The following is a 14063-nucleotide window of genomic DNA, read 5'->3' on the forward strand; positions in this document are numbered from 1 at the left end:
GAAACATCATAGGGAAATACCAGTTTAAATGCCGAGAACATCATTTCTTCGACAAAGGGAGAAAGAGTGGTATGACATGGAAGTAATTTTTCCAACACAGGGGAGAATGTGATAGCCTCTTTATTTTGTTTATATTCTAAATGTAAAATAAAGATGTATAGGTATGTTAATATTAAATAAAAGTTCAAATCATATTGTCTCATATTAGCTTTTATAACTTTGAAATGTTTCCATATATTTTTTCTGAATATTCATGAATACTTGGATGTCAAGTTATCTAATTGGTTGATTTAAAGTTTTAGCACGGAGTTCCGATTTTCTTTGTTTGGAGTTATAAGAAGTACTAATGAAGTCGAAATGGAAAGGTGTTTTTTTTTTCCAGTAGACATTGAAGTTATTGAGAATCTATATTGAATAGTCATGATTGTATTGGGTCTTGTATTGAATTGACAGATTTGACATTTTTACAATATGTAAGCTGTCATATAGATATCACTGTGTGATATACAATTGGTTTGTGCCACAGCAGTAACTACCTTGCTCCACATGTTGGGTGTTTTATGTTACTGATTAATAAATATCCTGAACCTTCACAAAGTTACTTTATTTTTTCTTGAAGCCTATAAGTCAACTATTACACTATTCAAATATACCATGGACGATAGCTCACTCTCATCATTATGGCGTGCAAGTAGCTCAGTTAATAAAGTATCATGTGAGCTAATGGAGTAGATATTTATTCTAATTAATAATCATTGTGCAATGAGCATAACAATCTAATTATTGTATTGCAAGAACTTTGACTTTTAATTGTGTTGTATCCCCTAGTCCATTATGATTGTAAGTAGAGCTTTACAACTGCTATTTTTAAAGGGTTTTCTTGACAAGTATGAACATACACATATGATATACCCTGGATAAAGTTGAAGATGAAGTATTGTCAATGTCCTCCTTTAAAATCTCTTAAGAAAAGAATTTTATGATTACATTTTTACAAGTAAAAATTTGTATTTTACAAGTAAAAATTTGTAAAAGTTGAGCTAAGTGACAAATTTAATATGCTTTTTATTAAAGGTATTGAAAATTACTGCAATTCATATCAATAAATGTTTTGAACTGAGAAGGCTATCAGTACAGTACAGATGTTGTTTTTTTTATTTAATCCATTGAGAATATTTGCCTGTTAATATTAGATATAATTGTTATGCTTTTTAAGTAATGTGTGTGTGTGTCTGATCTGGCTGTGGTTTAACATCTTAGAATAGAGATGATTATATTCATATGTATATATAGATTTATATCAATATTAGTGTGTCAATTATCAAACGCTGGAATAAATTACTTTGCTCTTCATAGGCCCTTTAATTTGAATAAAAATATTTAATCTTATCATACCAATCAATTGGTATACAAGACAAGATATGAAGCGCTGTCGTGCAATAAATACCCCACTAGTATTCCAAATACTAGGTGTTACACGGAGTTAAATCCAAAAAGCTTTTACACGTTACAAGTCGTAACTTTGAAGCACCTATCTTAAGAGTAGACCGAATTCTTCCTCCCTATAATGCATATATTCCTGATTTTATTACATTCTACTTTCATTCTCAAAAAGTGGATAATCTTGATTCAAAAAGGTCATTGGTCATGCTTAGACACACAAAAATGTAGACAAATGTGTTTCTACAAGCAAAATAGTGTATGCAGGCATGGATGTCTGAAAAAGTACAGAATAAGGGAAAACTGAGGGCAAACAAAGTGTACGTGAATCTCCTGTTTTGAATGGACACTGCTTTCGGTATCTATATTGTACAAAAAAAAAAAAAATAGCAAAATCAATAAAGCAAATGTAAATTAGAAATACATTGTATAGTCTTTGATTTATTTGTTGGAGGTCTAATAAATTCAAGTGTTCTTCTCAAATCTATTTAAATGAGGTTTCTACTAACATGGGATTCAACGACCAGTGCCACGTGTAGAGCAGAATCTGCTTACCCTTCCTGAGCATATAAGATCTCCCCTAGTTTCAGTACTCAGTCTTTAGTTTTCTATGTTGTGTTTTTAGTTTGTTTGTTGGCATGTTTCTATACAACCCATGGCATTGTAAAGTCTTTTTGGCTAAAAATTCCTTTGGTATATTTCTCCATTCTTTTGACAACATGAACATAGTAAATAAACTCATCATAGATACCAGGACTAAATTTAGTATATACGCCAGACGTGCTTTTTATCTACAAAGACTCATCACTATGATCAGTGAATCCAAAAAAGTTAAAAAGGCCAAATAAAGTACGAAGTTTAAGAGCATTGAGGACCAAAATCCCCAAAGTGTTGCCAAATACAGCTCAGGTAATTTATGCCTGAGGTAGAAAAGCCTTAGCAATTCAAAAAATTCTAAATTTGTAAACAGTAAATTTATAAATATAACCATATCAATGACATTTCATCTCAGCACAAAAAGTGCTGACTACTGGATTTGTGATACACGCAGGGAAATGAATCTCCACCAGCAGTGGCATCGACCCAATGGTTGTAAATAATTTAATAATTAAAACCTGTATCTTTAGATTGTTTTATTTACAAGTAATTGAATATGAACCAGATGATCTATAGACAATGGTATAATGTACAGAATATACAGTAAATACTACCATACATTTAATCATAGACACAGCATTACCAATCTCACAAGGAGACCTCAACACATTATTCTAAACCATGTGGAAAAAAGAGATGATCTATTTTTAAATTGTGTTCCCTTTTTCAAAAAAAAATAACTGAAAAGAAAGATTTTTTTTAAGTACTTCTATTTTTTGTATGAATATAAAAGTTTATTCTTATTTCCGAGGTAGACAGTTCCATGGATATTCCCTTCAACGATCCTCAAAAACAGGAGGTAAATGAAAGTGACCACAGAATAGAGATATTAGAAATGACAGATACATTTAATAACAATTTAAATTATTAACAGCTAATTTATCATTAAATCCTTTCCTATATTTGTAATGCTGTGGAAGTGATTAGTTGTACAATATTATGAACAACAGGCACCTGCTAAAAATAAGGTAAAGTAATTCTTCTGTATCTTGATGTGGCTTTACTTTTATAACTAGATAAAATACAGTTACTTTAAAAAAAAACCACTATTTAAATAATTATTTAAAACCCTTACTAAAGAATGCTCACACCCCATCCCCTTCATTAATAACATGTTAAATCCTCAAGAAACCATCCAATATAAAACTAGTTAAATCTTCAAGAAACCGTCCCAAATAAAACTAGATAAATCCTTAAGATACCCTCCCCTACTGCAGACCTTGTTTAATTCAATAACAAACTGTTTTTCTATTATGTACCGAGTGTTTGTACTAATGAACTATGGAATGAAACAGTAATATCCTCTGAGTAATGATAGTGGAGACTTTCTACAATGTACCGAGTGTTTGTACTAATGAACTATGGAATGAAACAGTACTATCCTCTGAGTAATGATAGTGGAGACTTTATACAATGTAATAATCATGCTTATTTCATCAACACTAAAATCAGAATAATTGTTACCATGGTAATAACTTACAACTGGTCAGATTTAAGTGTTAAACATAATTGTTGATGATAAGAAACTTACATAATGATGTGATATGATGCACGAATTAAAACTAAATTTCTCAGACTTAAATTTGACCAATTGTACATAAATAAATTATAAAATAAATGGTTTTCTTCTAAATTCTAGACTTTCAAATAAAATAACTGTCAACTGGTAACAAGTTCTGATAATAGCACTCAACAGTAATCGTTCCAATGGTTTATCTGGAACCAGTCAGATTCTCATAACGAGTTACGTCCCTTTCCTTTTTGTTAAAAATTGTCAACAAGAAAACAACAAACAATTCAGTCATCATCTTCTTCTCCAGCGTCCTCTCCCTCTTCCAATTTCCGCTTGGTTCCTCGGACAGGCGATGAGTCTTCTGAAAAAGTGAATTGAAATATTTAAACACAAGAGGAAGGTACTATTTTCATTAAAACAAAATGTTGGGGGAATAAAGATGTGAACAAATTACTGTAGATTTATTGTTATTCGTTGGACACCATTAATTGTGATTACGTTAGTACAGGTGAACCATAAAATTCAATCTTTAACTAATAACAAATTTTCTATAGACTTGACTGCAGAATTAGGCAAAACCACGAAATTAAATATCAACGAACATGCAAGTTTTCCATAATCCATGAAAATAATACGAATCCACAGTAATGGAATGTGAAGTGAATTTTTTTGTGACAGAAGTTTTCAATTTTTTTTTATCCTAGTTTAAATGACTGTAGGTGATCCCTGTGTACACAACACTTTTTCATGTTTAATGTCATGGTGCGAGTTCATCTAACTTCAATTGTAGTTATTATTTGTTAAATATGACAGGCATCTTAAAAATGTAACTATTCCCATGACCTTACCATCATTAATTTCTTCAACATCATCATCATCATCTGCCTCAGGATCAAAATCTTCTCCCTCTGAATCATCCTACAAATACAGTTATCTCCCTTTAGATATAGTTTAAACTGGTTCATTCACATACAAAGTATTAAAAGGGTGCTACACAGCTACTTTTGCATAGCAGATTTGAAATAGAAAAAACTTTCAAAATGCTAAAAATGTAACGGTATACTTTTGCATCTATAGGTACTATTTCTGTACTAAAAATCTGTAGTACTGGAAATCTACTTTTGATATTCAGTACTATTTTGCTACTTTAAAATCATTGTAATATTTAGGTACCTGTATTATACAGTACTTAATTTGTACTTGAAATTTAGGCACTACAGATTTTTGATTACTACTGTTACATTTTTAGCATTTTGAAAGTTTTTCTATTTCAAATCTCTTAAAATTATGATGTTCAAACATGGAATATTGTATTATTTCTGTACCAAAATATTTAGTACAAATCAAGTACTGTAAAATAAAAGTACCTAAATATTACAATGATGTAGAAGCACTATATTGAAAACACAGAAAAAATATTCTCCATTTTAGTAGTTTATCCCTCTGACAGAAAAAAACTAGATGCTAGTTAATGTCTCAATGCTAAGGCCCCCAAAGAAAAGTACATGTGTTTCCCCATATATGCTGAAAAAATGTAAGGCAGTTAGGTAGGCAATATCATTTTATTTTACAAATATTTTTAAGCTGGTTACTATAAGGGAATCAGTCAGACTTGTTTTAACAGTGCTTGTTCAAAAATGGCATGAAAAGTGTTAGGGTGGGCACTTAGATTAGAGTAAGATTAGGGGAAACCTATGTAATATTTCTTTTGTCTAAAATTGAGTTTGTTTCTGGTTCTACTCATCAGGCAGATATAGCAATGAATACTTGAGTAATAAGTCATTTTGACATACTAATAGTATCAAAACAATCACCTAGTAACTTTTCTAACAAACCTTTTTTTTAAAAACACCACTCTTATGTGATCTTTAAGCAGTTTTTAAAGGAAATTTTTTGTCGAGATCATATATTAGCAATTATTGCATACATAATTTATATATATATAAACTGATTTTATTTCCTTTGTATAAAATATTATTAGTAAAAGCAGACAAACAACAAAGCCAGCTGGTCTTGTTTAAGCAGACTTACATAATCAGATACATGTATATTAAACATTGCAACCCTATGGTAAAAGCAGACCTTTGAAATCCAATAAACAGACTAAACAAAACTTTTTCATATGAGTAATAATCCTTCAGATATTTCCATCTCTAAAGCATATTACAATTTTGTAGTCAATCAAATGTCTTCAAACAACCAATCACGTACTGTAGTGATAAGAAACAGACTACTACTTGAAAACTGAACTGGACTTTACAAAAGAGTTCATTTATCATTCTGACCTATTGATAAAAGGACAAACAATTTGACACTACATGCTCAGAAGTTAAACCAATAAGAAGGCACATTCATACATGTACTAATACAAAATTAATACATCAATGATTCGTGAAGAATTGTATTTCTGTTTTTTCATTCTAGACTTCACAACCAAAACACAACTTATAAATCCTATTTAGAAAACAGGACATGCAAAATAATCGATCATATTTCTCCATATCACATAAACAAACGTGGACATATAAAGAAGCATGTTTCTTCATATCCCATGAACAAACTTTGACATATAAAGAAGCATGTTTCTCCATATTACACGAACAAACTTTGACATTAAAAAAGCATGTATTTTCCCACAATCAAAAATATTAAAAGTTTAATGATGAATCAGCTGTTAAGGGCTGTTCCAGAAAATACTATGTCCCCCCCAGGGACGGCACTTTTTTTTAACCCCCACCACCCACAGAAATAAAATTTAATTAGAAGAGCACTCCCTTTGCATTTTGGTATTTCAAATACAACCACCCACATAATATTTTAAAAAATTGCCTTCCCTGGGGGGGACATAGTATTTTCTGGAACAGCCCTAACAAACATGAAGCACAAAATCTATGGCTAAGCACAAAGAATAAGCCAAAAGCCAAGCCAACAAAATGATAAACTAACGTCGAGATTTTCTTTCTCCAAGTAGCTGAGACCAACCTCGTCGTCATCGTCTTCATCTAAATCATCCTCATCTCCGTCTTCATCATCATCGTCATCGTCATCATCATCATTGTCATCATCATCATCTACAAAGGGTCACAAATCATCTTAGAAAATTTGGTTAATGTTATAGTGTGTCAAAATTAAATTTGTGAACAAAGGGCAACAACTCAGTTAGTCTTTGGTAAAGATTTAACTTATTTATATATAGTGTTAAAACTTTTGAAATTTATTTTTATGCATACTTATATATTTACAACAACAAAAAAGAAGATAAAAACCTGTACTTTCAAAATAAAATATAACCAAAGCATTCTATTTTTAGGATTAATATGCAGTCTAGATTAATATGTAGAAAAATACAAAGAACTTTGCAGATAGTATTTCAGTTAGGATAAAAAAAATACTGATACATTTTTGTTTAGTTTACAAATATATGCTAAGGTATATGTTACATGTTCAAGAAGGTTTATTTTTATGGGCTTTTTAGTGTTATTCATACAAATTTGTTCTTAACATGACATAACACACGACTGTTGAGATATCACTTTAAAAGAGTTTTATGATAATATTTTAATAGGTTGTAAAAATTTTGAAAAGTTAAGCGCAAGTGCCAAATCAAATTGGCTTTTTATTCAAGAAAACCTAAAGGAATTGAAAAGTATTACAATTTATATCAATAAATGTTTTAAACTGAGAAAGCTATCAATATAGTATAGATATTGTTTGCCTGATAATATTTGATAATTATTATAATTTATTGCCTTTTTTTTCTTTCAATATGTGTGTGGCTCTGATTTGGCCGTGGTTTAACATCTTAGAATTGAGATGATTATATTCATATTTATATATGATGTATTTCAACATTATCGTGTCAATTACCAAAATCATTGTAATAAATTACTCTGCTCTTCATGGGCCCTTTAATTGGAATAAAAAAATATTTAAACATATCTTGACTGTCATCAATATAAATGTTGTTTTTACCTTCTCCTTCTACCTCTCCATCTTCATCATCATCATCACCATCAACTTCTCCATCTGTGAGAAAACAAACAAAATTGGAATTATCAGGTTATAAACGGCATCAATGGGACACAGATATATAAGCCTATTTGTAGATTTTTACAATACTGTAAATTGAGAAATTGTGTGCATCTATTACATTGTATTATTGCAATTTTGTCATTGTTGCAATATTCAGAAAAATTATGTTTAAATTAAAAATTAGAGTTTAAATTATCGAGATTTTAAAAACCCTGTTGCATTTTTCGCAATAATTTGTGAATTTACAATACATGAATTTCATAGCTGCAAATGAAAGAAGTTGGAACTTCCTGCAAAAAAACAGTTTTTACATCAACCAGTGTATCCCAAACTTTTTCCAACAAAATGTCAGACAAAATATCTTTCGGTCAGACCAAATTTTTTGGATATTTTGGTTGAATATATAGCAGAAAATTTTATATTTCTTTTTTCATTCAGACAAACCCTAATACAGTTTGGCACAGACTGCATCAACTGGTACATATATACATAGAGGAATCATTTTAAATTTCCTTATAAAATATTAACGTGTGATGTTTAAAACAAGGTCCAACAAGAAACCTGGGTTTTTTTATGAGTATTTTTGGAAGGGGGCATGGTCTTACCATCATCATCCTCATCCTCTGCCTCCTCGTCATTCTGGTCGTAACCGTCTAAATATTTCAGCTGTGATAATAATTCAAAAACTTTGTCTTTGTATTCCTCTTCATTTGTTACTTCACAGTTAAATAAATCTAAACTTTTTAAATTGGCAAAACTTTTCTGAAATATAAAATTAAATAAGTTATGAACAAGTAAAATCATTCTTACAATTATAATGAATAAAATTCAATTTTTTTAATTACTTCAATAATTTTTTAAGGAAATGAAATTTATTGTATGCCAAAAAACTAGTTCAGAGAAAACTTTTCAGTTTGAGCTTAGAGCTTAAAATGACGCACTTAATATATCATTTACCTTTTAAAAAAAAATGTGGATGGGTATGTTTTCAGGAGGAATATATATGTTCCAGGATTTTTTTCTTCTTAGAGAATATAATAGACAAAACATCATCAAATGGGACATTATACAGTATTCCACATGATTTTTATCTACCCTTTCCTCCATTGAATTTTTTGTTTTGCATACTAGATTCGCATAAGGATTTTTTCTATAAAATGCTTTTAAGTATTAATGTATTGCGAAAAACAATATGTTTCATGTTTAGAAAGTCATTTCCATAAGTTAATGTTTTGGTAGTTACTGCCCTTTTTCCATTTCCCTGTAGAGTTATCTCTCTTACAATGACTATATTGAATACTTACTAAAGGTTCTAATGTTCCTAAGTCTTTAATTTTGTTACCACTCAAACTTAAATGTGTTAGATTTGGACAACCAGACAGATTATTAAGTCCCGATGAAATTCTGTTATCACTCAATTCCAACTGAAATAAATAAAATACATGTGGCAATAAATAAATTTGGTGTATTTACTGTCTTCTGATTGGTTAAAAGTATTAGTTTTATTTTCAATGTTAACAATTTTTATGGAGACACGCCCATTCTGATGTTGTGTATTCATACGCCAACATGTGTGTATGTTGTTATTGTTTTAATATAAATAGTATTAAAAGTTCTTTGGGCCTATTTTTTTCAGAGAAATTTATTTATAATGAATGGCAATAATTTATTTTGACTTTATTGAACCATAAAACTAATTTTTGACTCTTCACATTTTACATAATCCGCTTCGCGGATTATTCAATGTGAAGAGTCAAAAGTTAGTTTTATGGTTCAATAAAGTCAAAATAAATGAAAGCCATTCATAAATTAAAACAGAGAAAATAACAAATTCAATATTTCCTTTTCAGCATAATTAAATACATTTAGAACTTAAGTTGGAATGTTAAGAAGATACACTGTAGTATTCAATTATTAATAACTGTTGAGTTAAGTTACAAAAATTAAGATAACATTCAAGTTTTGGTTTATCAATCATGACATGAAACTTGGTATTTCTTAAAGTTTATGTTATTAGCTACATGTTTATGAAGAATTAAAGGAGTAGGTCCGGTAAGACCCTTTTTTGGCCCCAAAATATGGCAGTTTTACAAAATTGTTAAAATGTAAACTTAGTTATTTATTGGATAGTAAAATGGTTCTGCTACACAAATATGTGCTGTTTTTGACAATACAATGCACATATATTGGGTACTAGCACCATAAAGTCATGCTAAATTACTGAAATCTTAACAATTCCAGCATTTTACTTAAATTTTAGACGGTTTCCGTGTAAAACGAAAGTGGCCGCATTCGTGTTCATCCAAAATATTGAAATGGAAGTTGTATTTGAAGATAATACATAACATATATAAAGGTTGAGGATGAACACGGATGCGGCCACTTTCGTTTTTGACAAAAACCATCTGAAAAGTGACATTTTTTCGCATATTTGGTAGATTTTTCATATTTGAGCTTGAATCGGATCGTTTTTAATGACGAAATAAGTTAAAAACTTTCACATAAATTAATCGAAACATATAAAATAGACACTTAAGTGTTTAAAAAGTGGTCAAAATCTTTTGTCAGATGAAACTGAAATTTGAGGCCAAAATCGGTCCTTATCGGACCTACTCCTTTGAAAATATGTTTTCAACTTCCTCAGGCAAAGTTGAGCATATCTGGTCCAACTTTTTTGATTCGAGAAAAACTCAGTTTGAGTGTCTGTTGTTAACTCAACATGTGTCACAGTCTTTAGCATTGGCCTTATTAATTTTTTCTCTATAGCCAACAGAATCCAAATTAAATAAGCTACTGGCTTGAAGACTGAATATAAAGCGTGAAGGCTGGTGTCACAGTCAAGCATACTTTTGTCTTACAAGTCATTTTACATTACATACACATGTTTGTAATATGGGTTTGCTACAAGTTTTACTTGAACTGCTTAACAAAAACACATAACGAAATCAAGCATCAAGACGAGGTAAGAACTCAATGTGTATGTACAAGAATAATCAGTTTTGTCACTAAAAGATGAGTCTAGGAAGTTTATTGTAAAATGATGATATTTGAGCTGAATTGATTTCTTAATCTTAATGCATCTTTTTTTTTTAAATCAACTCATGAACTTGTCTTAGCATGCTTAGTTAAAATCCTGAAAAACCTTTTTTTTTCAATAAACATTCATCTTTGACCTTATTTGTACAGTGTACTTACCTTTTTGAGGTTAGGAAGGTTAGGGAAACCTTTCAGTGACGTTAATCCAACATTTATTAAACTTAACGATTCTAATGCTGCAAATTCATCTGTAAGACCCTCAACTTGTGATGCACGACAGTTGTCTAAATTCAATTCTTTGATCTACAACAAAATAAAAGTTTATTGCAAATGTTTAAAAGCAAAAAATCTCCCATAAAAAAACTTATTTCACCAAAGCAGGGACATAATATTTTTGAATGGTGATAACCTATTAAAGGTCAATGTAAACAAAATCAAGGACTCCCCATTTAGAATATCTTCAAATCAACATTAATGGGGAAGTTTGAACATGGAAAGGTCATCAATCATCTCTTTTTTAAGTAAAAACAAATATATAAAGTCTCTGAATGATTGTATAAAAACTAAAACACAAATTCCCATACGTTTTGGCCATTGCGGCCTTCGTCATTGGAATAAATTACAACATTGAAACAACAATTACATCGCTTGGATACATTACATTATAATAACTTCTATGATGTTCATTTGCCGTGTTTTTCGCTTTTTTAATAGGTTCTGAAGTTTTTAATTTCTTTATCCAAAAGGCTTCTTTAGTTTTTCTTTAAATTTCTGTACCAAATACTCTTTCTAAATATGTAATATAAGCAAGAAAAGACGTTTGTAATTTATTTTTTCTTGTTTTTACTTTAAGCTTTAAATTTCCTCTCTCCTATCAACATACCCCTCAAAGCCTTAACAACTTGCATAAGATAGAAAAAAAGGGGGTCTGAGGCCCATGCAGTAATGAAATAGGTCATTGTTTAATAATATATGCTTTATAAAATTGTAAATTTAATTATTAAGTTGCTCCTATTTCTCTTCAATAGTAGAAATCCAATACAATTTCTTGAAAACAATTGAAACTTCTACACCTGTAGAATGGAATGTAAATTTTTAGTGGTCCATAGGAAAAATGAAACCACTTTTTATTTATGTTTTTTTTTGTTATGTAAATTTTGTTTAGTTTAACCTATTAACTTTTTTAATCAGCTGATACAATTAATTGCCGGTATATATCCATTTAATATATATGCAAACTGAACCGACTACACATGGATATTTTTGACTTCAGTTTATTTACGTTTTTGGCGTATGAATACAAGACTAAAGATTCCGCTGATCACGTGACGTGGTGTACACAACCCTAAGTAAAATTTCGGCTCCCAAATTTATCGACAAGAACGGTTTATTTATAAATCGCAAGCATTTTAAACGCTCTCTTTATTATAAATCGACCGTTAGACGTACAATGCCCACAATGACAGACCCTTTCCAACCCAAACAACTTCACAATTAATGTCATCATCGGGGGACCTACATTGTCAATGGTGTACGCATTCGTAAATATGCAGAATGCCTGTCACCGCCATTGATGTAGCACTGCCGCGTTCAATACCGTTCTTGCAACTGCATTTGCCAACTCTAAATCACTTAAAAGATGTTGGTAAGTCTAGAAAAGCTTCCTTAATACTTGTTCTAGTTAAAAACGCAAGTAACTGCAACAGAGATTACTACAATTTGATGATAAAGTTTGTTAAAAATACGAAAAATGAAAATCCAATATGGCGACCAAAATGCATCGTCAGGTGCGTCATCTTGTGACCCAATTTCAAAAACTTCTGTATTTCAATTATTTCAAGAAATATAAAGTGCAAACAGTCTAAAATCAAATTTAAGAAAGTTCTATACTGAAATTAAGTTTTAGACCTCAAGAGAATACGCTAAACTACTACCAGATGCATCAATGGCGGAGAAAGGCGATGACGAGAAGTAGGTCAACACAAAATAGATGCAAGAAATTGCCGATTGATTGTTTTCAAAGTTTTGTGCAAAATAAAGTTGATAAATGGAATATTATACGGACAAAACATATCCATTCTGTTGTAATCGCGACCATAATTAGTGATCAGTGCGTCTCTGATAACCTTACCTGGCATGCAAGCAATGAACATGGAGGAGAGATTAATGGCCGCCATTGATTATACCACAATGGGTTCAACTTCAATGTAAATTCAAAATTTCTATTCTTATAAAACGAAACAAAATAAAACTGTTGATACCGAAACGTTCACAGACATACGAAGAATATAACTGCATCAATCGTTAGTTTATTCAGAGATGTGCATGTCAAGAAAAATGCTATTTTGTGGAGGTGGTCATGTTGACATGATTTGATGACCAGTCCAAAGAACTGCAACATAATCTTTCTTCACTTACTGTCATTTCCAAAATAATACTTTCGTTGATTGAAATATGACAGTTGTTTGACATTAATATTGCAACTGGTTCATCGCATTTATCAATTTTGAATAAAAACACTGTGCTATATTTGAAAGTGAAGTGGTGTCCAAAACTTCTTTGAATAATCCTCCCACTCATAACAAGTCATACAATGTTCGTATCATGTAGTTCTTTCTATAGGCAAACAATTGTCATGGCACATCTTTCAGAAAACAGTCCAGGTTGTCGAGTAAAATCATGGTGCCAAAATATTGCATCAACATGCATTGCACATATAACAAGTTAACTCGCCGGTTCTCTTTGAAAGCAATCAAGATAGTTCATTTTTGGATATGTGCACATGCTGACCATTTCCCCATCGTGAAAAACTTAAACTTATGCTTTGACAATCATCTTTTCCTACTTCCAACATCAGAACAACCACATGGGCCCCCAGACGCCTTGTCGTGTAAACAACGTTTCTATGATAATTCTGGCTATATTAACTGTTAAATGACTAAAGAAAGTGTAATTACCTCAGTAGATTTCCGTCCCCTCTTTTCCAACTCGATCCTCTTTGCCATATCCATCCTGAACAGTTATTTTGAGTTGAATCCCTTTCAATAACAATCTTATTCGATAAAGTCGAATGTTGAACAACCACAGTGCGCGGGCTGATCAATGTTTCGTAGAGGGGTATCGTTATTGGTCAATTACTGGTACCCAAACACGTGAAGATTTAATGAATATGCATAAGTTGTGCTAATTTTCAACCAATGAAATTTAAAGACATATAAACGTCACGGTTTGTTTACAACTTGATAACAACGTGGTTAAATAAGAAAGTAGTGCCGACACTGGCATTTGTGTGTAAACGTAAAACTCATTGACAAATGACCTACGCTAATATTTAAATTTATTAACATGATTCTATCATTTTTTTTAAGAGATTGAGTATGTAAAC

General features: G+C 30.8%; 1 protein-coding gene across 2 annotated transcripts; it reads right to left on the reverse strand.

Annotated features, from left to right (window-relative positions):
* Positions 1 to 2558: 2558 nt before the first annotated feature.
* On the reverse strand, positions 2559 to 13859 carry LOC134718515 (acidic leucine-rich nuclear phosphoprotein 32 family member A-like). Of its 2 annotated transcripts, none has more exons than XM_063581086.1 (8): positions 13636 to 13859; positions 10838 to 10981; positions 8947 to 9066; positions 8248 to 8404; positions 7583 to 7636; positions 6593 to 6681; positions 4459 to 4528; positions 2559 to 3971 (listed from the first exon to the last, which is right to left on the reverse strand). In XM_063581086.1, exons 1-8 carry the CDS (start codon positions 13687 to 13689, stop codon positions 3895 to 3897), a joined length of 765 nt encoding a protein of 254 aa, XP_063437156.1. In that variant the 5' UTR covers positions 13690 to 13859; the 3' UTR covers positions 2559 to 3894. The 2 variants fall into 2 exon arrangements, with proteins under 2 accessions (XP_063437156.1, XP_063437155.1); XM_063581085.1 differs by having other exon boundaries at positions 6557 to 6681.
* Positions 13860 to 14063: the final 204 nt, after the last annotated feature.

This window comes from Mytilus trossulus, chromosome 5 (assembly GCF_036588685.1).
Source record: "Mytilus trossulus isolate FHL-02 chromosome 5, PNRI_Mtr1.1.1.hap1, whole genome shotgun sequence".
NCBI classification, from domain to species: domain Eukaryota; kingdom Metazoa; phylum Mollusca; class Bivalvia; order Mytilida; family Mytilidae; genus Mytilus; species Mytilus trossulus.